Source organism: Hyperolius riggenbachi, chromosome 10 (assembly GCF_040937935.1).
Source record: "Hyperolius riggenbachi isolate aHypRig1 chromosome 10, aHypRig1.pri, whole genome shotgun sequence".
Taxonomy (NCBI): Eukaryota; Metazoa; Chordata; class Amphibia; order Anura; family Hyperoliidae; genus Hyperolius; species Hyperolius riggenbachi.
The window spans coordinates 134,054,469-134,081,210 of NC_090655.1; the positions used below are offsets into that span (position 1 = coordinate 134,054,469).

The 26,742-nt window shown below is 43.1% G+C and overlaps 1 protein-coding gene and 1 long non-coding RNA gene across 7 annotated transcripts in view; one reads left to right on the plus strand and one right to left on the minus strand.

Annotated features, from left to right (window-relative positions):
* LOC137536155 (uncharacterized) overlaps nucleotides 1-19,564 on the plus strand; it is a 138,494-nt gene extending 118,930 nt beyond the window's left edge. Inside the window, exon 5 of the long non-coding RNA XR_011024530.1 lies at nucleotides 19,033-19,564. This is a non-coding gene — a long non-coding RNA (uncharacterized lncRNA). The remainder of the gene's footprint in view (nucleotides 1-19,032) is intronic.
* The window catches only part of CDH23 (cadherin related 23), a 1,682,716-nt gene that overhangs the window by 71,268 nt on the left and 1,584,706 nt on the right, over nucleotides 1-26,742 (minus strand). For 5 of the 6 annotated variants that reach the window (XM_068258239.1, XM_068258228.1, XM_068258229.1 and 2 more), the window contains 7 exons: nucleotides 21,765-22,223; nucleotides 20,912-21,028; nucleotides 19,324-19,548; nucleotides 19,026-19,195; nucleotides 14,052-14,189; nucleotides 12,691-12,810; nucleotides 7,042-7,219 (listed from right to left, as the gene is read on the minus strand). In XM_068258239.1, the coding sequence (XP_068114340.1) occupies nucleotides 7,042-7,219; nucleotides 12,691-12,810; nucleotides 14,052-14,189; nucleotides 19,026-19,195; nucleotides 19,324-19,548; nucleotides 20,912-21,028; nucleotides 21,765-22,223 (1,407 nt within the window). The remainder of the gene's footprint in view (nucleotides 1-7,041; nucleotides 7,220-12,690; nucleotides 12,811-14,051; nucleotides 14,190-19,025; nucleotides 19,196-19,323; nucleotides 19,549-20,911; nucleotides 21,029-21,764; nucleotides 22,224-26,742) is intronic. The other variant, XM_068258230.1, reaches the window with a different exon arrangement.

A 26,742-nucleotide genomic window follows, 5' to 3' on the forward strand; every position in this document is an offset into this window, starting at 1 on the left:
GATGCTGCTAGAGCAGGGGTCTCAAACTCGCGGCCCGCGGGCCATTTGCGGCCCTCGATACAATATTTTGTGGCCCGCACTGGCAAAAGATTCCTTATAGTTCGCTTCAGTGCTCCCAAGTAATCCGCTGCATCCCCGCCGGTAAACGAGGGCTGCAGAGCCCCCAAATCGCCCGGGGGGCAATCCGCCGGCATTTCCTGGAAGGGGCAGAGCTTTCAGCTTCAGCTCTGCCCCTCCTGACGTCAATCGCGGCGGGGCAGAACTGAAGTTGAAAGCTCTGCCTCTTCCAGGAAATGCCGGCGGATTGCCCCCCCGGGCGATTTTGGGGGCTCTGCAGCCCTCGTTTAGCGGCAGGGATGCGGCGGATTAATTGTAATGGGAGCACTGAAGCGAACTATAAGGTAAAATAGGCAAAATAGTTTCAGTGTGAATTTTATTTTGAAATAAAAATCAATGCAAGGGGGGGGGGGGGTGCTGGGGGCGAGAATAGGGGTGTGGCTCAAGTGTCCCTCTATTATCTCAAAAAGTTTTGAGGTACATATGCAGGGGTCTTAATACTGGGGGCACATCTGGCTAACTATACTAGGTGGGGGGCTACCTAATATTAGGGGCACACCTAGCTACCTATACTGGGTGGGGGACCTATCTAATACTGGGGACACATCTGCTATATATACTGGGGAGTGGTGTTATCTAATACAGGGGAGGGGAGATCCCTATTACGGGGAGCACATGTGGCGATGGCGAGGAGCACCTATAATTGGAAGGGGGAGGCTGCTTAATACTGAATAATTTGACGCTGAAGCTGCAACTGGACATAACACATGAGTTATACCTTCCAGAGGACAAGAGTGAAGATAAAATACATAATGTTTTGTAACAAAATTTTCAGACTTATTTCTTCTATCCTATAAGTTCCTATACCTGTTCTAATGTGGTCTGGATTACTGCAGCCTTTTCTGGTTGCACTGTCTGTGTAATATATCTAATCTTTTCTTTGTCAAGCTTTGTCGTACTCTGCACGCCCCCTGCAGGCTATGAGCGCTTTGTTTACTCTGCTCTCAGTTTCAGCTTGATGCAGTTTGTGAGGCTGAGGGAGGGAGCTGCCTGTCACATGCTGAGAAACTGTGAGAATCCCACACTGGAGGGCACATTATTCACTATGTAATAAAAAATTGTAGTATACTGTAACATGATTATATATATATATATATATATATATATATATATATATATATATATATATATATATATATATATATATATATATATATATATATATATATACACACACATACACACACACACAAACATCACTTGCTAGTTAGTGGCCATGTTTTTTGTTTGTAAACACTGCCTAAAACTGGCAATTAAAAGCCAGGATCGCGGCGGGGATGGCGGAAATGGCAAAGAGGAATCCAGGAGATCACAGTGACTAGATTGGTATGTTTTTTATTGTATAAATCGGACAGTACAAATTCTCTTTAAGGTGTGTAAAATAAAATGGATGGAATGAAACTCAGCATTTCTTATTTGCTCTAATAGATTATTTACAGCATATTATATACAACCAGCGTTGTTTTTTTTTACTAGAACAGCATTCAAAGGGTTACACACAGGACTTAGAAGCTTCCCTGCCAGCAAAGTGTAGATAATGTTATCTTGTGATTGTGTCAAGTAAGCAGGCCCGGATTTCTGCAAAGGCCACAGAGGCCACGGCCTAGGGCGATAAAATCAGATAAGATTAGAAGGGCGGCATGACTTAGAGAGAGAAGAGGTCATATGTCAAAGTAAATCATCTCCCCTGTTCCCACAGCGCAGCCAGCCAGCGCCCTGCTCTGCAATAATAGAGGAATTCCAGAGTTCCCCAATCCCTGCACCTCTTACTTCCTGATGTGTTATAACAATCAGGATCAATCATAACTGTCACTTGATGATCCAATTATTTATATGGATCGACATACAGTACAAGTGGATGTGAGAAATACCAGGGATTTACATTACAAAGAAGATAAAACTAAGTTCCGCTGAGTTCTAATGCAGGCATTCACAAACATTTCTGCTAGTTTCTTCGCCTTCTCTTTTAGAGCTGTGACACTGTCTGACCCCAGCAGTTGTAAATTACACTTTCTTATCTAGGCCTAATTTATTGCTTTCTTTTCTTCTTATGGCCCGTACTCACGGGCTGCAAAACTCGCCTGTCGCCAGCACACGTGAGCGTGTGGGCGACAGGCCGGCGACAGCTTCTCGCCAGGTCCCTCCGCGTACACATGCGGAAGAGGGACCAGCGGCAAGGCGGAAGCTGTCGCTGACGTTCCTCCTCCCCCCGCCGGAAGCTCACCGGAAGGTCTGTGAACCTCAATGGAGGTTGCTGTCGCTAGTCCGCGTACTCACGCGGACTAGCGACAGTTGCGGCGGGGGGGCAGCGGCGACTGTCGCCATGCGATTGAAAGTTTCAATCGCATGGCGACATAGCGACGGGCGACAGTTCGGGGGCGCGCGCGCGTGCGACGGCCCATACTCACGGGCGACCTGTCGCCGCAACACGCGCGCGCCGCGTGTTGAGGCGACAAAAGTCCCTCGTGAGTATGGGCCATTAGCCAGTGATCTGGTCTCTGCTTAAGTTAAAGAGTAACTGTCAGGCTGCAGAAGCTAATTTAACCTCCTGAGCGATAATCCCGAGCTGAGCTCGGGGTATGTCGCGCAGGAGGATTTCTCAGGCCCCGCTGGGCCGATTTGCATAATTTTTTTTTTGTTACACGCAGCTAGCACTTTGCTAGCTGCGTGTAACTTCCGATCGCCGCCGCTCGCCGCCGATCCGCCGCTACCCGCCGTTCCGCGCAGCCCCCCCCCCTCCCCAACCCCTTGCGCAGCCTGGCCAATCAGTGCCAGGCAGCGCTGAGGGGTGGATCGGAACTCCCTATGACGTCACGACGTCCATGACGTCGGTGACGTCATCCCGCCCCGTCGCCATGGCGACCAGGGAAGCCCAGCAGGAAATCCCGTTCTGAACGGGATTTCCTGCTTACTCTGATCGCCGAAGGCGATCGGAGTGGGTGGGGGGATGCCGCTGCGCTGCGGCTATCATGTAGCGAGCCCTGGGCTCGCTACATGATTTAAAAAATAAAAAAAATTAAAAAATAGTGCTGCGCCACCTCTTGGGCGATATAATTGTATCGCCCAGAGGGTTAAACCTCTATTCTCCTGTGTTAAACAGTTTAGAAGGAAGCCATAAAGCTATTAGTGAAGATAAAAATCTCAGTTACCTTTGATGTCTGCTTATCAGCAAGTCTGTTATAGAACCATAAGGACGCAAGCCGCAGACTAAACTGCAAAGCATTCTGGGGCCCTCCCCTCGGCTGCTAATGAGATGTTACAGGAGCTTCTAACGAGTCCAGCCCGTAGCACTGATAAATATCCGGGCAGAGTACACTGCAGGAGTCAGCTATTGTTCCTAGCCACATGGCTCATTAATATTCACTGAACACTGTGTTGTTCAAGTAGGAGCTTATCTGTGATCAGGAAGCAGGCAGGACATGACGACACATTTGACAGAAAAACATGGAGCCTGCCATGAGCTGTCAGGAGCATCTATCTCTGCATATACTATATACAAATTCTGTGAAATCCAAACGTGGACAGTGAAATGCATATGTAATGTAAGTACAGCCAATCTTTAGCTACTGATATATGTGTTTATTTTCTCTGAGACCTTATACCTAACAGCTCCTCTTTAACTCTTTCCTGACTCATTTTCTGTCCTTCATCTCTGACCATCTATGAGAACTGCTGCAGCCTGGAATAAAAATGCTGTATGCTTCCCTTTCATTGCTAAACTGTCACTGTCACCTGAGCTGTTACTACCTCTATGCTAGTGTGTATGAATTGGCATCCTTCTGCTTTCCTGTAGCATTAGAGCATTGTGCCATCTTAGCCATCAGCAAAAGCAGAGAGTTTTGAATCAGGATGATACCATTTATTGACTTAAAAGAAAAAGAGTAATCTTTCTGCTAATAAGCCTTCTTCAGACTTTGTTCCTGTATACTGTCTATATGTTAAAGCACACCGCCATATGTACATTCAGCATTCAAAAGAGATACGTAGATTTTTCGGCAAATATAAATAAATGTCATTCAGATGCTTTAAAGTGGAGCTGAACTCTTGCACAGGACAGAAGGAAACCATGCAGAGACATGCACCATGTGTGTATTTAGAGAGCCTTTCGAATTCTTCCACATCTGTGTCTTATCACAAATTTGATATCTTCCCTGTGTCACCTGGCTGCCACAGCATATAAGCTTATTTTAAAGCACAAGATGTTAATATATTTGCTTCCATGAAAGTAGGAATTAGACACACTGTCTATTTATTGCAGGATTTGTATCAGCTGTAACAAAGAAATGTTTTTTCTTTAAAGGTTATGTTGAGTATCTTTTAGAGCAGAGAGGAAGTTCTGAGTTCAGGTCCACACTAATTACAACCAAACATCCAAAGTGGGTCTTGACAGGATGTTTGCTACTTACCTGTTCTCTGTTTTGTTTGGGCTTTTCTCCATTGCACTGCCCTGTCCCCTGTTTGTGGCTCCAACTGCAGTCAGCCGCACAGAGGACCAAGAAGCAGCGCATGCTCTGGCCACTCCCGCTCCCTGCCACCTGTCTGTTTCTCTGACTGCAGTCAGCTGCACAGAGGACAAAGAAGCAGCGCATGCTCTGGCCACTCGCGCTCCCTGTCACCTGTCTGTGGCTGTGACTGCAGCCAGTCGCACAGAGGACAAAGAAGCAGTGCATGCTCTGGCCACTTGCTCTCCCTGTAATTTCCTGCTCCTGCCCAGATGTGCACAGCAACCAAGGCCGGTACATGTTATGCATTCTTGACGAATACCGATCATACATCAGCGTAATTTCTCAAGTATGCATTCCCAGAACACTATCGGCTGCTGTGCACATTCGAGCAGGAGCGCAAATTTCCATCGTGAGAGGACAGAGCATCCACTGGTTCTTTGTTCAATGAGGGGCACAGCAGCACAACTGAAATGAGCCCATTCAAACCAGTGATCGCTAGTCAGATAGTTGGACAGAATGTTTTTTGGTGGTGGTGGTGGTGGTGGTGGTGGTGGTGGTGGGGGGGGGGGGGGGTTTGGGGGGCGCTTGGTGACAGCAGGCCTAGGGCTCTGGTAAGTACAAATCCGGCCCTGCAAGTAAGGAATGTAAATAAACACTTCTCTTACACTGCTGGGTCTCCTGAACAAAGTCAGACAATTTAGAAAGCATTTCTGCTTGTTAGAACATTAATAAAGCAGTTATAAATAAAATGCAAAGTCAGCTTTCAGAGCAAACAAAGTGTACTTTGGGAACGTATAATTTCTAAATGACTACTAATACTTATGCACAAAAGCAAATATGATAACAGTATGGCATATAAAAAGTACGAAAACATGTTTTTGTTGAATATTATGTCAGGGTTTTATACCGCTTTAAATTCATATCCTACAAAACAGGCATGTCTTGGTGAGAAAACGGTTTAAAATACTTGCACAATTACAGCCATGTTCTTAGAAAGCATAGTCCACATATGACGTAAAGGTATCACATCCTAGGCCTGCTTAGTTCACACAGTTTCCAGTGTATACCATGCATGTTTATACACATTATACACATTAAAATGTGTACTTCCACATCTGTATGCAATACATTAAATATCAATGCATATGAAAAACATGCATTTCTGCATCAAGTGCGCCAAAATGTATGATATGTCAACAAGGCCCTTGATTAATTACAACCTTATTTTCTAATGTGTGCTTTTTGTATGTGTTCTACTACAATGAATGAACATAGTGTTTGTGTGGGTTCACTAAAGAAACTCTGGTTTCCACCCACATCCTAATAAGCTACAGATAACTTAATTGGCTCCCCTTCAAAATTGCCCTTCAGTCCACAATATGAAATTATGACTATGGCAGGGAGCAGGCTGTGGTCCCCTCTGAGGTGCAGTAAGTGACCTGATTGTACTCTGCAAAGTGCTACAGATGATGTCAGTACCATAAAAATATATAACAATAGCACAGTGTGAATAATTAGTTCCCTGTTCAGCAGAGAAGTTACACAACACACATACAAGAATCTGCAGCAGGCACATCACACATGCTGGCCACCAATCAATGCCTAAACTGCTTCCATTTCCATGTGAGCAAAATTCAAGAGTAAAACTAAGGATTTGGACTATTCTTTAATGGGGAACACCTGTGCCCAGTGGCATAGCAATGTAGGATGTAGAGCTTGCAATTGCACCAGACTCATGTATCAGAGGGACCCTCCAACTATTGGTGCTTTATTGGGCACTGATTACCTATATGTGCTTTGAATTGTGGTAATCATTAACAAACTGTTCTGCTGCCCTAATTAAACCCCTCTGCCACTGCAACTGTCCTTGACATGCTTTGGTGCACTATATCAATTGCTATTTACTGAATGCTTGAGGGGGCCCTATGTATTATTATTTATTTATACAGCGCCAACATATTCTGCAGTGCTTTATGTATAAAAAAATAAATTAAAACAAAGGATATATCACTACCTCTGGCTTTGCCAACAGTGAGAAAACAGCTTCAGTGAGAAAAGCCAAACATCAGTCAGTCCTGTACTGTCAGAGCTGTGACTGTGCTCACCAAAACCACAAGACAACAAGTGAAGAAAAGCCCAGTCTAACATGACAGGCAGTAGATTATTAATATGGGACTTTTCGTCCCCCTTTGATTACAAAGGGGTTAAAGAAAGAAAGAAATGCTGTGTTGCTTATTTCTTAGCTATATGTTTTACGTAGGCTAGCACACAAAGGAAAAGCAGAAAATGTGGTTTCTTCTATATAGAACAAAGTTAAGTAACAGAGGGAACAGTACAAGAGTAAGGATTACAACATTGTCAAGAATGTTGACTTAACATGTCCACATCAGAACTGTAAATAATGCTTTTTTTCTTGCATATTTAAAAGTGGCCCTGCTCATTTTCTGATCCACAATTATATAAAAAGTACAAAACATACCAGCGCCGGGGCCCTGCAGTTCGTACGTCACCATGCCATTGTCCCCCTCATCCTGGTCTGTAGCAGACATAGTGATGACTGATGTGCCCTCTGGCTCATTTTCATACACACTGGTACTGAACTGGCTCTTGGAAAACTGAGGTCTGCAGTCATTAACATCCATAACAGTGATAAGGACCTGATAATTAATATTATAAGAAAAGAGTTTGCTTCAATACAGTGGTACACTTGATGAAACAAAAAACAAAGATTGCAATCAATTAATACTTTTTACCATCTGTGTAAAGTGAAAATATTTTTGAAGCTTAATCAAGACAAATAACATTTATATTGTGCTTTTCTCCTGGCGGACTCAAAGCACTTGAGCTGCAGCCACTAGGGCGTGTTCAGTAGGCAGTAGCAGTGTTAGGGCTTGTCCACACTACAAGAGCTTTTCTAAACGCTTTGTGATTTCAAAAGCTCTTGTTTATGTATCCTATTTGTGTGTTCTCACTGGAATGATGTGATTATGTAAAAATCCCCCATAGCTTTGCATTAGAAGAGCTTTTCAAAATCACTAGTGCTTAAAATGCTCTTGTAGTCTAAACAAGCCCTAAGGAAGTCTAGCCCAAGGACTCCTAACAGAATAATTAATATTATTATTCTTATTGATTTATAAAGCGCCAACATATCCCGTGGCGCTGTACAAAGTAAGAAACAAACATGGGGTACATTATAATACAGACAATGGTGTACACCAAAATACAAGATACATAATTACTGACAAAATACAAAGAATGATACAAAAACAAATTATAGAATTGGTATTGAAAGTGATAAAATTAACATGATGAATAAAATGTATAATGGTTACCAAGAAACAAAAGGGGGAGATGACCCTGCCCTTGCGAGCTTACAATCTAAAGGGAATGGGGGGGGGGGGGGGGGAACAGGAGGAGGGGTAGTATGCAGCAAATATATAGAGGCAGTGTGTTTTTTGGATACCTAGTAGGAGTGCAATTTGGTCTTAGGACAAAGGGAAGTGGCCTAAGGTAGCGCATATGCTTTTCGGAACAAGTGTGTTTTTAGAGAGCGTTTAAAGGCAACAAAGGTTGGCGAGTGACGGATGTGTTGAGGGAGGGCATTCCAGAGAAGGGGTGAAGCGCGTGCGAAGTCTTGTAAACGTATACAGCTCTCTACGCTGCTATAGCAACATAGAGGGAGCTATTGTTGCTGGGAACGCGAAGAATCACTCGCGTTCCCAGCCTGTCGGGTCCTGACAGCGAAACCGGAAGTGGTCGCCGCCGGGACCAGGAGGATCGGAGAGACACGTCGAGGGCACCGATCAGCTGCAGGGGGCTGAGGAAAGCCCCAGGTGAGTAGAACTCGTTTTTTTTTTCACTTAAGTGCCTCTTTAAGGTAACCAAAACTAATGGAAATATAGATGATATTGCTTAGTACGAATAGCGGCAACGTCTGGTGACTGGAGTAGCGGGCAATGGCGATAGTAACAATATCAATAATCTATTTTTACCTATATGTAACGATTGTGGAACTTTCTCCGTGATCAGCGCACAACGCGTGCGCTGATACGGCGGAAATCCTCCACAAGCGTATATTTGCAGGCACCCAGCAAAAGGTGCTACGCACCCGTAGAGGAAAATTCCTGTCGGCAGATGGCGCTGGGGAGTGCAGAGGAACCAATCCTCTGTACCTCCACAAATGCCAGACAGGAATTGTACGAAGCGCAGAACGCAATCGCAAGAGAGGCGATTGCGAATGAGAACGAGCAAAGACACAGATTGTATGTGTGTGCGCCAATCTAGTCGCCACCCCGCGACCGCGCACCCACAACAGCAGATATGAAATAGGAACGCGATCGCGAGAGGTGCGATCGCCAGACGTGACACAAGGCAGATCAGAATAGAATACGAGGGTAGCAAAGGCACAGCAAATAACACAATGAGAAGATGCGGAAAATAACAAACGCTAGCTAACCGCGAACACCGCACTCATTCGCAACAGTGCACGTGGTTATGCGCGGTCTCCACGTGATAAGCACAATAGAGACAAGCACGCCTAACTAACCATCGACAGACAAACATGAAACAGAGGACGCGAACGCTTGCTTAACGGTTACCTCACCGAGCCTCCAGCAAGCGGTCGTGACAGACACACAAAAACAGGGACAAGCGAGAGATAGGATCCACAGCACTAGCGAAAAGTGGCTAGCGCGATCCAGTTACAGAGTAGCAGAACAGAAGGATCCACAGCACTAGCGAAAAGTGGTTAGCGCGATCCCAGGAGACAGAACAGAAGGATCCACAGCGCTAGCGAAAAGTGGCTAGCGCAATCCCAGGAGACAGAACAGAAGGATCCACAGCGCTAGCGAAAAGTGGCTAGCGCGATCCAGAGAGGCAGAACAGAAGAGATAGCTGGTAGCAACCGCTGCACCAGCTATGCTCCAAGAACAGAGATCAGAACGACTTCCTATCGACCACCGCTGGGACAGGACAATCGCAACAGACAAACAAAACAGATAACCAATCCTAGCTGCACTAGGGAAATCTGCCTAGCACAGTTTCCAGGAATTACTCTAAGCTGATCTTCAAACAGAGAGTAAGGCTGACACCCCACCAGGAGTGTTACATAGGACGAAATCCTTATGAACAGCAAAGCATTGTGGGAAACACATAGTACTTATAGTACACGCCTCCAATGAATGTGGCCAGGTAATTTGCATGACAACGTATGCAAATTCCTCAGCAAGCACAAGCTGCAAAACTGACAGAAGCTCTCCTTTCCAGAGTTCTGCAGCATGCAAACCTACACAATGGTCAAAAGGCTGCCTGCCTGCACAGGCAGCTGAGCAAATCATCACACTATATTATGGCAGCACCAACTGACACTTTTTATAGCCACACCCACTAACACTGTGATAGGCTAAAGGTTGTTTTTTTTATAGCTATACATATGCACAGGGGGAGATACTGGTTGCTTGGCAATTGGAAACAGTTGCCATTTCCCACTATGCAACAAGGTTCACAGACAGGAAACTGTCAGGACATAGGTCCCGACATCACGCTGTGGGAGGAGTTTCACCAGAATATCAGCCATACAGACCCCCCTGATGATCTATTCGAGAAAAGGTAAAGATTTCTCAAGGGAAAGTGGGTATCCACTACTGATTAAAAAGGAACTGTAACCTAGGATTGAACGTCATCATAAAGTATTAGAGGCAGGGCATCAGCACAGACAGTTGGCATTATTTGAGAATGAAGATGGCAGCCTCTGTATTTTCTCACTTCAGGTCCCTTTTAAAGAATGGGAATCCAACACAGCTTTATCACACATACAACACATTTGTTGATGTGTATCATGACACAAACTAGAGAGGCAACTGAAGACTTCAGAAAACCAGTTGTTTATGCCCATAAAGTTAGAAGAGGTTACAAGAACATATCTAAAGAGCCTGGTCTCAACAAATCAATAGATTGGCTACAAAGGAGGAAATTCAATGCTGTTACCCTAACCAGAAGTGAATGACTGTCAAAGACAACTCCAGCTGCAAGGCATATAATAGTCACAGAGGTTACAAGGAACACGGGTAACCTAAGCAACTGAAACAAAAGTTTGCTTTATTAAAACAGAAAGAATTTGTGATAATTCATGTTGGAGTGAGCTTGAGATGTCTCTCAGTGCAACACTGCTGAATATATGCAAATTAACCATTGTACCCATAGAAGCTAAGCACACCTCCAGAACCGCTGGAATGCAATGATGTGTCAGCTTGTTAATTTGTACAGAGCCATAATAATCCAACATGCATACAGACTGTTTCGGATTGTTTGATCCTCATCAGTGCATGGCATGGATTAATTTAGCTCTATGCAGTAGGGCTTGTAACACCGAGAGGCACAGACTAACCAGCAAGCTCATGGTGACCCAGAACTCATTGGAGTGTGTAAGGGACTACAATGGTCCTAAAACCCCCTTGCTAAGCAACTGAAGGACACACATTTGTTAGCTAAAGACTCAACAGCAATGGTGTATGCAAGGGAAGCAGGGAGAAAGCCACTGCTCTCCCCCTGATATATTGCTGACTATCTATAGTTTGCTAAAGTTCATGTGGACACATCAGAACCATACTTAACCACTTCGCCCTATCTGGACGGATATATCCGTCCAGATGGGCACTGCTGCTGCAGCCGTGTGGTGCGCGCGATCGGGCGCACGCCCGCGCGCACTCCCGCTGCCTCCCGCTGCCCCCCCGATCAGTGAATGGGAATATAATTCCCATTCACCGATCTAAGTCTCCGGCAGAAATGCCGACGCTTTCTCATCAGAGAGCGCGGTATTTCTGCCCCCAGGAAACATCACCTTCTTCTTATAGTTCCTAGATGCGAGATCGTTCGCATCTAGGAATTTTTTGAATGTGGCCATCTTGTGGCCAAATAGTAAACTGCACCCACATACCTAAATTAAATAAAAAAATACATTATATTACTTCTAAAATTAGCTATTTACCTCCCAAACTAAAATTACCCAAATACATTTTTGTATTTAAAAAAAAATTAAAAAAATTACAATAAAAAAAAAAAAACTACATAAATAGTTACCTAAGGGTCTGAACTTTTTAAATATACATGTCAAGAGAGTATCTTATTAATTTTTTTAAAATTATAAGCTTATAAATAGTGATGGACGCAAATTGAAAAAATGCACCTTTATTTCTAAATAAAATATCGGCGCCATAAATTGTGATAGGGACGTAATTCAAACGGTGTAATAAGCGGGACAAATGGGCACATAAAATGCATGGGTTTTAATTACTGTAGCATGTATTAATTTTAAACTATAATGGCCAAAAACTGAGGAATAATGATTTTTTTCCATTTCTATCTTAATCTTCCTGTTAAAATGCATTTACAGTAAAGTGGCTCTTAGCAAAATGTACTACCCAAAGAAAGCCTAATTAGTGGCGGAAAAAACAAGCTATAGATCAATTAATTGTGATAAGTAACGATAAAGTTATTGGCAAATGAATGGGAGGTGAACATTGCTCGGATGCTTAAGATTTTCGACGCTGTAGGCTGAAGTGGTTAAAGAATATTTTGTGGACAGATGAAGCCAAAATACAAGTTCTTGGCTTACATGAACAGTTTTACATTTGGAGAAAGGAAAAAAAACTGCATTCCAACATAAGAATCCCATCTGTGAAGCATGGTATTGGTAGTGTTGTCCTTTGGGTCTTTTTTTCTGCATCTGAGCCTAAGCAGATTGCCATCATTGCTGGATCCACATACCTTTGTGCGTTGTCTGTTCCTCTCCTTGTTCCTCTTGGTTCCTATAACAACTCCTGGAAAAAATTTGACTTTTGGCTAAAGTCAAATTTTCAGACAGGAAGAGGCAGGCTTGCCGCGATGTTCCTTCCTATCACACTTCCATTCCCTGCTCATAAGGGGAGAGAATGGGGTGGGGAAGAGCTGTCTCTTCAGAGAACCCTGTAGCCTGTTTATGAGGCTTTTGCTTTGGTTAACTCCCTAAAGCAAAATATGGGGACAGGGTTCTTCTATTGTTCACAAAAAGCAGATAAATGGGGAATACAAAATATAGCATAAAATGTATGATATGCAGTACAAATAACAATGTAACACCCTGTAAACTTACCTGCACAGAATTCTCTCGACGGTTACTTGCAACATCTCCCGGATTATCTCTGGCAATGGCTGTAAGAGTATAGAGATCCTTCTTTTCCCTGTCTAGTGGTGAAAGGATGTATACATCTCCCTGTTACACACAATCAGAGGATAGTTAGGTGAAATGTCCCTTTGATCAATTCATTAATACGTTTCAACAATGAAAATACTGACGTAAGATTCATGGCGGGATTTCAACCAACTTTCCCTTTGCTCTCGGTCCCTATCCATGGGCAGCATCCTCTTATGTAACTGATTATCATCCATGTACAGCAGTCCCTCTCTTTCATGTACAGCTAGAGCAGCATCTCTCCTCTTCCATATGCTGCTCCCCATTTGCAGGTATCTCTTTTATATTCAGCAAACTATTTTCCATGTCCAGCCACCCCCTTAGGCAGCAGCCTTTGTGACCTTTCCAGAAATCCAGGCTTGGTAAGATCTCAGTCTGGGAATGCTAAAACAACTCCAGTCTAAAGCCATATAGACACACAAGAGTTCGGTCACCTGAAACAATTGTTTTGGTGTATTATGAGTGACAGGAGCGGTCATTATGACATGCTGCTCTAGTGTCTGCGGAGCAGGCCATTATTTTTTATTGGGGAGATAGGAAGCACTCTATTGTGACAACTACAGAAGGGATTAGCCAATATTTATTTATTTGAGCAGATCACCTAAGAAGAGACCAAATATGTCAGCAGGTAACTGAATGCATGCATTGTGAATGACTGTCTCAGATGACACAAATGTGGTGTGTGCATGGAGTTTTATGGCAGAATTTCATTATTTATGGAGATATGGAAATGACTAAGAGTTTACTTATGAAGGAGTGGCAATAGAAAGAGGATTCTCTTTGGTTTTCCTCTTGTATAAGTCTCATCATCACTCTTAAAATGCCATTATTGTAAAAATGGGAATAGATTTTGCTCCCTGCCAATCAAGCTTCAAAAAGTTCAACGTAGAAGGTACATTATCTTAAACTGTCTTTCAAAAGCTCCAGTGTCTTGAATCTAAAGTGAAAAATGAACCATTTATTGCTTGGGACTGTTTTCATTGTCATCATTATTTGAGAAGTTGCAATATGTGGCCCATTTACTTTCCCTGCAGCCAGGCAATGTTATGTTTTAAAGTGGCAATCTGGGCCAATGAATAGCATCATGTATTGTTTTTACAGCTAAAAGTTGCTTTTGCTTATGAAAGAATGACAGCCATGATTTGTGTGACAATGTCCCGCTTGCCAGCCCATATCAACGATAAACGTCACACAAGCCCCATACATGGTAGTTTAGGGTGGATGTTTGGTTGGCACAAACATTAGTAAGTAAGAGTATTTACCGTAGTTGGGTTTATTCCAAACTTTCCCTCTCCATCCACAAGACTATACTGAATGAGAGCAAAGCGCCCAGAGTCGGCATCAGTGGCTTTTATCCGAAGCACTGTGGAGCTCAGCTGAATATCCTCAAATACAGGTTTCTAGAAGTTATAAAATCACAAGTTAAGATGTGCACTTTCCTTACAAAGTCAAAACCCACGTTAAATCACGAGGCCCAGCCAAATGAGGCCACAAAACTATATGGTAAGCAACAGAAAACTCATAGACATGGCATGATAATAGTATAGCAAAATAAATTGGCAGCGTTCCTAATTAGGCTGCAAATGAAATGAAACCAACAGAGGTGTGCAGCGCACCCAGGCACTTAAAGAGGAACTCCAGTGAAAATAATGTAATGAAAAAAAAAGTGCTTCATTTTCACAATAATTATGTATAAATGATTTAGTCAGTATTTGCCCACTGTAAAATCTTTCCTCTGCCTGTGGAAAAAGATTATGCTTTTTTGGCAGTTGGAAACAGCTGTTATTTCCCACAATGCAACCAGGCTCCCACTGTGTGATGTCAGCACCCTGGTGATGACATCACACTGTGGGAGTGCTTTTACCACAATATTAGCCATACAGAGCTCCCTGATCAGGGCCGGTTCTCTCATGAAGCAAGGTGAAATATTTGCATCAGGCGCAAAGATTTCAGGCACAGAAATTTCAGGGGCAGCATTTTTGTAATTTTTGTACCTTCCTGGCTGAGGGTGAGCAGTTTGTTTGTCATAGACTCACAGCCAGCCAGTGAGCCATTGTGTTGAGCTGCAGAATGTCATGTGAGAACATTAAATGAAGCAGAGTAAATTGTTGGGTGCTGTTCAGAATGGGGGCATGGGGGCGCAACCTTACAACTTTGCCTCAGGCAGCAAAAAGTCTAGAACTGGCCTTGCCCCCGATGACCCGTTTGAAAAAGGAAAATATTTCTCTTGGGAAAGGGTGTATCAGCTACAGATCGGGATGAAGTTCAATCCTTGGTTAAGGTTTCTCTTTTAATACACACCTTCAATACAAATCAGATGCAATCTATGCACGAAACCCTAATCTAGATAAATTGAATGCAAACTAATACACAAGGTGCCACAAGCAGACTTACCGTACATTTTTGTACAACAGGAGAAAATTGGCAACACTTGCAAATGGAGGCTGCACCCGAATTAACCAGATACATAGATGTGCAGAGCCCAAAACATGGGCAGATTACACAACTTGCATGATAATAGTATATTCCTCATCAGATCTGGTGCTACTCATCTCTGAGTGCAACAGGGGGAAAAAGAGAAATTGTTTATTATGTGTCTGTAATGGTGTATGAAAGAATCCATTGTCTTCCATCCCCTAAAATTCAGAGTAGATAAGGCCTGAAGTAGTTTGGTGGGGTAGGAGGCTCTGGGCTCACACGGGGGGAGGAGTATTTGTATAAACTTGTTGTTACTGATTAAATGTGTTTTTCATTACAAATATGGCTACTCTTGTGGGATTGTGCGTATGAGGAGTGTGTGTTTTCTGGGCCTATAAGTGTGTGTGTGTGTGTGTGTGTGTGTGTGTGTGTGTGTGTGTGTGTGTGTGTGTGTCCACCAACAGGGCAGTACTACAAGTAGTCCTGTATAGGGCCCAAGCAGTGACTGGGGCCCGGCCCCCTCCCTACTGAGTAACATACAATTAACGATTTCCAGACTCCAGCAGTGTGCACTGAACAGTAAAATAAGCTACATAGTTAAGGAATTCCACAATGAAAAAAGTTAATTGCATAAGGGCGTATGGGCCCCAGTCTCGAAACTTTCTACTCCTCTCTCACCCTATCTTTCCTTCCTTTCCTTTTGATCTACCTCTCTTTAACTTCTCTAGGACTGCACTACGCCAATGGGCGTGGCCACGGCAGCAGCCCCAAGACCGCCTAATGCCAATTGGCGTCAAGTCATGGGGCTGCAGTTTGCAGGAGATGCACGCATGCTACGCGCGCCGGCTGGGAGGGGGTGGGGAGGGGATTGGGGAAAAAAGGAAGGAAAAAAACAGTAAAAAATATTAAAAAATAATAACAAATATTTATATATAAAAAAAACAAACCACAAGGGGGGTGATCAGACCCCACCAACAGAGAGCTCTGTTGGTGGGGAGAAAAGGAAGGAGGGGGGGGGGGTCACTCGTGTGCAGTGTTGTGCGGCCCTGCAGCTTGGCCTTAAACTGCAGTGGCCAATTATGAAAAAAACAGCCTGGTCTTTAGGGGGGTTTACCCCGGGGTCCTTAAGTGGTTAAAAGAATTCCATAAGTGTGTTACCCTAATTATTATAAGTATTTAATTTATATAGCATAGTAATAGTCTAATGTCCTAGCATATTATTATAATGTATAATATATGTATAACACTGACATCTTCTGCAGCACTTTACAGAGTGCATCATCATTTGACTGACTGTCCTAAGAGGAGCTTACAATGTAATCCTACCATATTATTATAAATATGTATTTACTGCATTTGCCACTGTATAAGACGCTCTGGAATATAAGACAGACTTACCATAGGTTTAGAGGGCAAAAACCAGGGGAAAAATAAATATACTAAACCTGGTGCATCCATGTTCTCTCCCCAACGATGTCCTCCTCTGTGGCCCATGTCTCCTCCATGTGTCATCCTGTGTGCCCCATGTCTCCCGTGTCCTCCTCTGTTCCCTTATCTCCCAGTGTGTGCCCCCCCCCCCCGTGCCTGTGCTCCCTCCCTCGTGTCTCCTGAACACCCCCCCCCCCGTGTGTGTGCAGAGGCAGTAGGTTTACATCATCCATAGCGTCTACTGGGATTGCAGTCCTTTATCTCCTCCATGCAGCTTGCTCTAGTGATGGGCTTGCACTAATCGTCTCATCATTCGAAGCCCATCACTAGAGGAAGCAGCACAGAGGAGATGGAGGCCTGCTATCCCAACAAGCGCAATGGGTGAGGTAAGCCGGCTGCCACTGCACACACACCGAGGAGGGGGGGAGGGGAAGGGGGGCATGAGACAGAAGGGGGAGGGAGCGGACACACAGGCAGGGAATCCTCGACGTGGCCAGGCATCCCCAGGAGAGGAGGGGAAAGTAGAGCAGTGTTTCATCCAGAAAGAGACAGACACACTTGTGTGTATGTTGATCAATTCATCTGTAAACCATTCATTTGGATCACACGTTCTTTTAATTACTATAGTGACTCAGTTATTAACTACCAAATCCCCCCCTTTTTGGGAGGTGATAAAAAATGCCACTGTCCATACAGGATTACCTTATATTAAACATATGCCTACAGATAGTTTTGCCTTTGGTATAGAGAGCAAAATCTATAGCTGTCCACCAGTGTGTTTATATACTAACTTTACTGAATGTATGTTACGCTGCATTTGTAAAAAAAAAAAAAAAAGAAAAAGTCAGCAATAGCCTAGTGACATTAATATTTACTTCCTGCCTCAAATCTGAGAATTGGTAGAAGTAGTACTACATCCTGTCATCTCTGCATTTCCTGTGCCAGATTCATTACCTTTAGGTGGCTGTTATATTTTTAAAAATCTTTTTTGTAATCGCAAATAGCTTTTGCATTTTTCAGCTTTAACACATTACCTGTACAATAGCTTTAAAGCAAACCTGAAGCGAAAAAAAAAACCCGTTACGATATAATGATATAATGAATTGTGTGTATAGTACAGATAACAAATAGAACAGTAGCAAAGAAAAGTCTCATTTTTATTTTCTAGCCTATATATATAGCATAGCCTTTTTTTTATAACATTGCATCATTCTGTTATATTTTCAGTTTAGAAATCACACTGTCTTTTAAGCTACAAAACAAAGCAGAAATAATGATAATTTGAACATTCCTGCAGTAAAACCTTATCTCAAGCTGTCTTTCGCTTCTTGGCTGTGCAAAGGAAGTGTGGCGGCCCGCTGACTCCGAGTCGGCAAAAATGAAACTAGCTGGAGGAGCCGTGAGTGATTGCCAGGGCACAGGATGGCTGCAGGGGGCTGGTAGATGCCCCAGGTAAGTGAAAATGTTTTTTTTTTTTAGAATTAAACATTCAAAAAAGCTCCGCACACTCCAGTGTGGTTCAATCCACGTTTATTCCATTAAGCGTGACATTATGCCATTCAGCACCAACGAGTCGTTTCGGGGCCACGTAAGGGTCCCCTTTGTCAAGGTTACAAGCAGAATGGTAAGTTAGAGTTAAGGTTCCCCTTAGGGTTCCCTTTAAGTGCTTTAGAAAACAGGACTGCATTTGACCCCGTGGGTCTAATAACTCAGAGAAGCTCTTTTGCATAGTTAACTGACATTTTTTTAACTGTTGACGTACTGGAAGACCGTATGAGACTTTTCTTTTCTATTAATGTTCTATTTCTTAGGTGTACTACTATACAACTACACATACAAATCATTATCTCATACGTTTATTTTCACTTCAGGTTTGCTTTAAAAACTACCATGTTTGCAATGTTGATAAAACAAACAAACAAACAACCCCCCCCCCCCCACACACACACACACTAATTCTCAGACCTAGACTTCTAATTTTCCAGGAGAATGGAACACTAAAGCTACAAGGCCAACTGCATTAATTTTCTTCTCACAACTATCTCCCCCTTTTTTTTTTTTTTTTTTTTTTTTTTTTTTTAGACATTTCACAGAAATAAAGGCAGGAGAGGAAGACTGGTGTATGTGTGTGCAGGTCTGTGAGTGTGTCTGTGTGTTTGTTTTTAGGCTTGTAGGCTTACCATCAGCATTGGAACTAGCTGATGAGTCAGATCCCCATTATATTTCTCAAAGAATTGAAATAAACTATTTATAACTTGCTGGACCTAACCAAATCATGCACAACAATCTCTGGAATAACCAGTTCCCATGGCCCTCCTTAATTGCAGTTAATGATACGTAAAGCATACAGGAACAAATGAATAGAATGTAATTATTATATTTTTGTTTACCTGATAGGAAGACTGGCTAAAGATTGGATTATTGTCATTGATGTCCACAATCTCCAAGACAACGGGAACTTCAGCAGATCTCTGTGGGCTGCCATTATCTGAAGCTCTGACAGTGAAATTTAACCACTGCACTTGCTCATAGTCAACAGTCCGGTTTGCAATAATTTTTCCTACAACATAAAAATATATATATATATATAGTTTCAAACAGTTTTGGAACCCACTCATGATAAAAACACAGCTGATGTTGACAAAAGGTGAAAGGGGCATTAGACTTTTCCAATCAGTGTTCTCTCACCAGCTGTGTTGTCTTCAAGCTGCACATATCCTGCTGGCACCAGATTATGGAGAGAGTAGGTAATCTGACCATTAGGTCCTTTATCTGGGTCAACAGCAGAAACCGACAGCAACGTGGTTCCTGGAGTGGCACCTTCAACTATCCTCTGGGAGAAAACAGTAACTCCGAATGGTCGGAATCTGGGAGTGTTGTCATTGACATCCAGAATGTTTACGGTTAGCTTTGCTGTATTCAAAAGAAAGACACAATTATTCCTTAAAAAACTAGAACAATTCCTAGAAAGCTCAAAAGTGAAATAAAACTTTAATATAACATTAGGTGCCGACCCTTTGATGATAAATTTGGATTCAATAGCTATTAAACCTACGTGTGGGGCCTTAGGTTTTAAAGAAGAAACATTTTTCCATAGACTTCAATGGCTCATGCACGCGCTCAACCAGTGTTGCCCTTAAAGTGAACATCCAGACTAAAAAGCTACTCAGCAGCACTGAAAAGGCTTGGTGTTTCTTTAACAGTTTCACAGCATCAGAGCTTTGCTTTTCTTACCAAGCCTTATTTTTAGCTGCACAGAAGAAATCTGCCTGGGCATTTTCCCCCTGATGCTGTGCAAAGCATGATGGGATTTCTGATGATGTTGTTCTCGTTCTGCTGTTTCGGTGCAATTTTTTATTTTTTTTTTAATTTGAGATTTGAAGCCTAGTGCTGGCAGCTGGGAGGGGTGATCAGGACACAGGACAGTTGGAACTGTGTCTCATGCTCCCTGTCACCTCCTTTCAACCGAAAAGGTGGCTGCCCTCATGAAATCACAAACATTTGCCTGTTCTTTTAAAACAGGGTGGATAAGAGATTATATTACCTATCTATTTTAATGAGCATAACTAATGTAACTTAATGACAGTATGTTTGTTTAGGCTGAAGTTCCTCTAACGATTGCTGCAGTGGGGTTGCACATGAGCTAGCAGCTTCCTGCAGTGCACAACGCTTGTGTAGGCCAAAGATGATCTAGTGTGTGTATGAGACTTAAAGCTAAGGGGAAGCTTATATGAAAACAAAAAAAATCAACCAGATATTTACCTAAGGAGAGGGAAGGCTCTGGGTCCTATAGAGCCTTCCCAGTCCTCTCACGGTCCCCTCTGTACACGTGTGCACAGCATGGAGCCTGCCTGTCTTCGGGGGGCACATGAGCTCCCGAAGACTTCCCAAGCCTCCGTCGGCGGCAGAGAGCAGTATTTGACCAATTGGTCAAATACTAATACCGGGGAGCCAGCGCCGGAACGCAGGGATCGAGGACACAGAGACTTCCCTCTTTTTAGGCAAATATCTGGTTGTTTGTAGGTTCCTATTTACGTTAAGAAATGGTTTGCTGGACAAACAGCTGCGGATAAAGGTTTTTTTTTGTTTGCCCTTCCTTGTCACAGATCATTTACATATGCCTGAATATAAAAAAAATGTTAGAGAGTCTTTTGACATTAGACCAACAGATAAATTATGGAAAATATCCTCTGTTTAATTAGAAGCTCAACTCATTATGTTTTAAAAATTAAAAATGTACTTTAATTCTAGAAAATTCTAAAACAAACAAACTTACCATTAGGCACACTGACTGATCGCCCAGCCACCTCAGTGGCATTATCATAGACAGAGATTCCAATGTCATAAGTAGCTACGAGTTCTCTGTTCAGTGGAGTTTTCACCATGACTGCCCCTAAAAATGCATGAGACAGGTCAAATGTCACACATTCAGCTTCACTTACTTAATATCCCTATACTATTCCCTACACAGCTTGCAACTGCAGTTGTGATTCTGCAGATGGTGTATTTCAAACATAAGATTGAGTCAGCGGGTCTAATTACAGTGAGTGCAAATAAATATATAGCATTGACATATGCTGTAAGCTGAAGACATTTTTACACTGCATCATTTTCCACCAGCTTCAGCTTCGAATGGTGCTCTATGGCTACCGTGTTCAGTCTGCATAGGCTTTACAACAACCAATAAAGGACATGACTTGCCCTTTAGGATGAACAGGTCGGCATCCACGCCAGCAATGATTATGAGTTCACAGCAGCATAATCAACGGACAGTTATGATGAGGATGGTGGTGGTGATGGAAGAAGACAATGCATGAGTCAGGTAGGAATGGCTTTTAGAGAGATCAGTTCAAACCTTCAGGAGTGTGAGCCATAAAGAAAAGAAAAGAGTCAGTTGGTTAGTAGCATGACACTGTCAGTCAGCAGAGTTCCAGACTGCAGAGGAATATTAATAGGAAAAGAGAGAGTAAGAGAAGAGTGTCAGAGAAGCATTAAGGAAGATTGGCAGGCAAAGATTAACTATAGATACATGCGAATAAAGAGTGTAATGACAGGGAATACTATCTAACGGAAAGAAGCTGGGTAGTATGGGGAAAATATCTTTTGTACTATACATGAGAACAATGTACCTGTTTTCAAGTCTATACTGAATGTTCCCTGCTGATTAGGTATTATCACATTGGTGTCATCTTTGGCCACAGTTTCAATGATGTAGTACTCCAGACGTGGGTTGAGGTCTCTGTCAATAGCGGTGACCTCGGCTACGACAGTTCCTACCTCAGCTGATTCCAAGACACTCACAGTTTGGATGGGATTGACAAACTCTGGTGGGCTGTCGTTTACATCATCAATTAGTATATTTACTGTGACGCTTCCAGATAAAGGAGTGGTGCCGTGGTCTGTGGCAACTACTATCAACCTGTAGACATCTTTCTCCTCCCTGTCCACAGTCACATTGGCAACTCTAATAAGCCCTGTGGAGGAATCTAAAAGGAACCTGTCTTGAGCACCACTTTCAATTCGATAAGTTAGCTGTTGGTTTGGACCACTGTCCGCATCTGTTCCTGTGACCTGCACAACAGAAATTCCTGCAAGATAAAAAAAATAGTTAATTTTCAATTATTTTTTTTTATGTATTTGTGTAAATTGATATAGGCATTGTAGTTAGAAATAATTGACAGATAAAAGTAGCCAGATCACTTTACCACATACTTACAAGTCAAACTGATACTAATCAAAAGGATAGATAAAAGCACAAAACTAGGTTTAACAATAAAATGAATGTGCTACTGATAAATAAACAAACAAAAAAAATATTTATGATTAGAAAACTCAGCAGGGGTATATAAAAATAATGTCCAGTGAGTCTCCATGAGGACATAACCTCAGCCTCTTGCTATGTGAATGGGGTGCTTCCCCAGAATAAGGACTTCACACATCCAATTACTGTCACTTGGCAGGGATTGATGTTCAGGGGTCACATTCGGATCTTTAGACGACGTCAGAGGGGTTGATAGGTGCTGGATACACACTAGATGCATTTTACATTCTCACCTTTATCGGCTGCCCTGACCGAGTTTAATTGTGCATATGTGTGTATCTTAAATCAAGGATGCAAAGGAACCTGAGAAGTGGATTCCTGGTAGATGTCTCTGACTATGTTATATGGTAATAGGTAAGAGGGACCCAACACTGGAATAGTGGGATGTAAGAAGATACGGGAAGCCTAGACTATCCAGAACCTTCCCACTTCTAATTAAGTACCTATCGTTTACTTTTATAACTTCAGGATTACTTTAACTTCTTAGGGACCGACGCAGTACAAATCTACGTCGGGCAGGGGGCGATGCAGTTCTGACCAGACCTAAACTCTACGTCCCATTCACCGCGCACCCCCACCCATTCCCGCCACTCTCGCCGCTCTGCATCCGCCGCAATGTGCTGCCCTGTCGCCTCTATGACGGCAGAGCACTGTGAGCCGGATAGGAGCCGTTTTCATTGGCTCCTGGCCCTGTCATTACTGTAAGCCAATCCCATTGGCTTACATTGAGAGACAGGGTTAGGAGCCAATGAAAGCGGTTCCTGACTGGCGCATAGCGCTCTGCCGTCAGAGGCGGCAGAGAGAGCAGCCTGCGGCGGGGAAAGAGCAGCGTGACCGGCGGGAGCTACGGATTATTGCGGCGATTCGTCGGTATGTGGCATTTTAGCGTACCAGCAGCCTATGGTCCTGAAGGGGGCAGAGGCTGCTGGTACCGAAGTGGTTAAGGTCTTGCAAAGTCCCAGACATAGTATAGACCGCAAACAAAACAAAATTCTGTTGCAGAATCAGAGAGCTTCATTGTATTCAGCAGCTGATAAATCTCCTTGGCATTCATGCATACAAGGAGATCACTTAACCATTTACCGACATCCTAACGTATTAAAACGTCATGCTTACCTCTATTAACGGCAACATGACGTCTTAATACGTCGCGCATTCCCGCCGCTGCTACCACCGTGTGCGTGCCACTACCGCCGCTGTTTCCGTCGGGATCCCGTGCTGGGTGATTGGGGAAGAAGACCGAACGGTCCTCTACCCAATCGCAGTGCCTGGAGTGAATGGACATGACCGCGAACAGCGGCTACGTCCATTCACATAAACAGGAAATGTAACAATTAAATAAAGTGTGTAAAAAAAAAAAAAAAAAGTGAACACTTCCTATAACGAGTGTTCACTAGCGCCATCTTGTGGCCAAAAAGTATATTACATCTACAAAATACATACATTTTCAAGTACATACACTTCATTAATAAAATTACACTTCCAACACCCCCCCAATAAAAAAAACGTGTAAAAAAAAAAATCAGCTTAAAAAAAAAATAGTTGCCTTAGGGACTCAGCTTTTTTAATCTATATTTTATGGGGGAAAATTAATTTTAATTTATTACATAAGGGCTTGTAATTATGGCCAGAACAAAAAAAAACAGAACAGAAAAATAACACTTATATTTCAAAATAATATACTGTCGCCATACATTGTGATAGGGACATAATTTAAACGGTTTAATAATCGGGACAACTGGGCAAATAAAACGTGTTTGTTTTATCCACAGGAGGATGTTTAATTTTATAACTATAATGGCTGAAAACTGAGAAATAATGATTTTTTTCTTTTTTTTTTTTCTATTTTTCTCATTAAAACTCATTTAGAATAAAAAAATTCTTAGCAAAATGTACTATCCACAGAAAGCCTAATTGGTGGCGAAAAAAAACGAGGTATAGATCATTTTCTTGTGATAAGTAGTAATAAAGTTATTAGGGAATAAAAGGGAGGAGCACTGACAACTGAAAATTGCTCTGGTCCGTTAGGATAAAAACCCTTGGGGGTGAACTGGTTAAATGCACAAAGCACTTTCAGTTTACTTTCTTGTAGAATAGTTTCTGAGAAATGATAACATTCTCTAAAAATCATGGATTCAGGATAGGAAACATTTGTAAGTTTATTTGGGAGTATTTGTCCAGATTAAAAATTGCAGCAATCTATGTATTATGCAGACAATCAAGCTGATAAAACTCACAGTAGGAGTGGTGTGCAATGCAGGTTCAATGCTGCCCAGAGTGTTCTATCCAGAGAGTGACTTGGTAGTGGACAAAAAGAACTAAGCATAACAAAATCCCATAATGACTGGCTAATCAAGGTAATTATTTTTCCAAGGAAACTCTACAAAATATAGTTCAATACAGGTAAAAAAAAAATTAAAAATTAAAAACACGCACTAAAGGTGCCCATTCATTAGAAGATACAACCAAGATACAGATCTCTCTCTGATCGAATCTGATCGGAGAGAGATCTGTTGCCAGCCCATACACCACAAGCGATTGCAACGTTGCATTTCCTACCTCGCGCCCCCCTCATGTAATATGTTCCCTCCCTGGTGCCCAGTGCAGTAAACTTTACCTGTCCATGTCCGCTGTTGGCTCCGTCTTCATACACTCACCTCACGTAACTGCTGGTGTATAGGCGGGTGCGTGTGTGACGTCAGGTGACGTGTATGCAGACGGAGCCAGCAGCGGACATGGACAGGTAAAGTATACTGTATCGGGCACCGAGGGGAACATTTTACATTAGAGGGGACAGCGCAGGGGGTTTAAGCACATTCATTGCTCATCCCGATATCACTCGCCGTTACTGCCGCTCACCCGATGAAGCAAGCCGACACTTTCTCACCCGTAAAAGTGGGGGGAAATAGTCAGTGCATCTTATGTTCAGAATAATACAAATTGAGAGGGGGGCCGAGCTAGACATGGTTAGCACTTTTTGGATTTTTGGAGATCCTTACTCACCTGGGAAAAGCACCTGCAAGACACTTCTTCTGGTGACCCTGCTGCCACACCCTGATGCTGCCCACCGGCTGAGGCGCCACCTGCCCACCCACACCCTTGGGTCCGTAGACTGCACTAGCCATTTGCCTCTCCTATGGATTGGGGGAACAAGGTAGGACTGAACTCCTGCTCTTTTGCCGACCCAACTGCCACCTCCTGGAGCTTCAGCAGACTTTTGTAACTCCCTGGACGCATTTGCTAACCACTTCATGCATCTAGCCGGAGCACCACACCAGTCATGCTTCATTTGCAGGCCTTGATTTAGGTCAGATTTAGGCCCTGGCTTCACCAGGCTTACTAGGCCTCAAAATCTGAAAATCCCTCCCGAGACTTCTGGAGCCTAGATTCATGCTGGGAACATGCAGGCACATCCCTACAGCCCTTATTAGGACACAAATATTATCTCTAAGGTCTCCTGCCTGATATCCACAGACATCCTAACTATGGTGTCTCTACTCAGCTTCCCCTCCAGAGTAGGTGTGCAGCCCAGCAGTATATTGTGTATCTGGAGAGCAGTGGGGGTTGGTGTAGCTGGGGGCACAGTGGAGGTTACTATACTGGGGGAGAAGTGGGGATAAGTTACAGTGACCAGATTTTTCTGGAACTGACCCAGGACGGGGAAGGGGTGGGGGCTCAGTACAGCGTGCGGAGAAAAGGCAAAAAATGGGCGTGGCTATGATGACGCGGGTAGACCTAACTGTAATATAACAGTGAGGCAGTGGGCCAGAGTTTCTTCCTAAAACACAGTTATAGGCAGACAATGTTCCCTCTATGGGAGATTCGCATCATGGATGTACAGACGATCAATCTGCAGATACTGTGTGATGCTATTAGCATGCCATTTAATATTGCATGCTATTAGCATGCCATTTAATATTGCATGCTATTAGCATGCCATTCATGAGCCCCCAAAATGCCAAATGCTGCAAAAATAACCCTCAAGTAGCAAATGAAGCCACTATGACCATCACATAATAAATACAGAAATTGTTACGTTCAAGACATGAAAGGCAAGAACCATTACCTCCAACACATGAAATGCAGAAAACTTTACCTCCCACACGTAATGAAGCAAACATTACCTCTGACAATGAAATGCAGCAAACAATTCTACCGACACATGCAATGACGCAAATGTAACTTCGGACACATGAAATGCAGCAAACAGGAAAGGCGGCAAACATTACCTCCTACACATGTTAAAATGCAGGTAAATGTTACGTCCCACATATAAAAATGCAGTA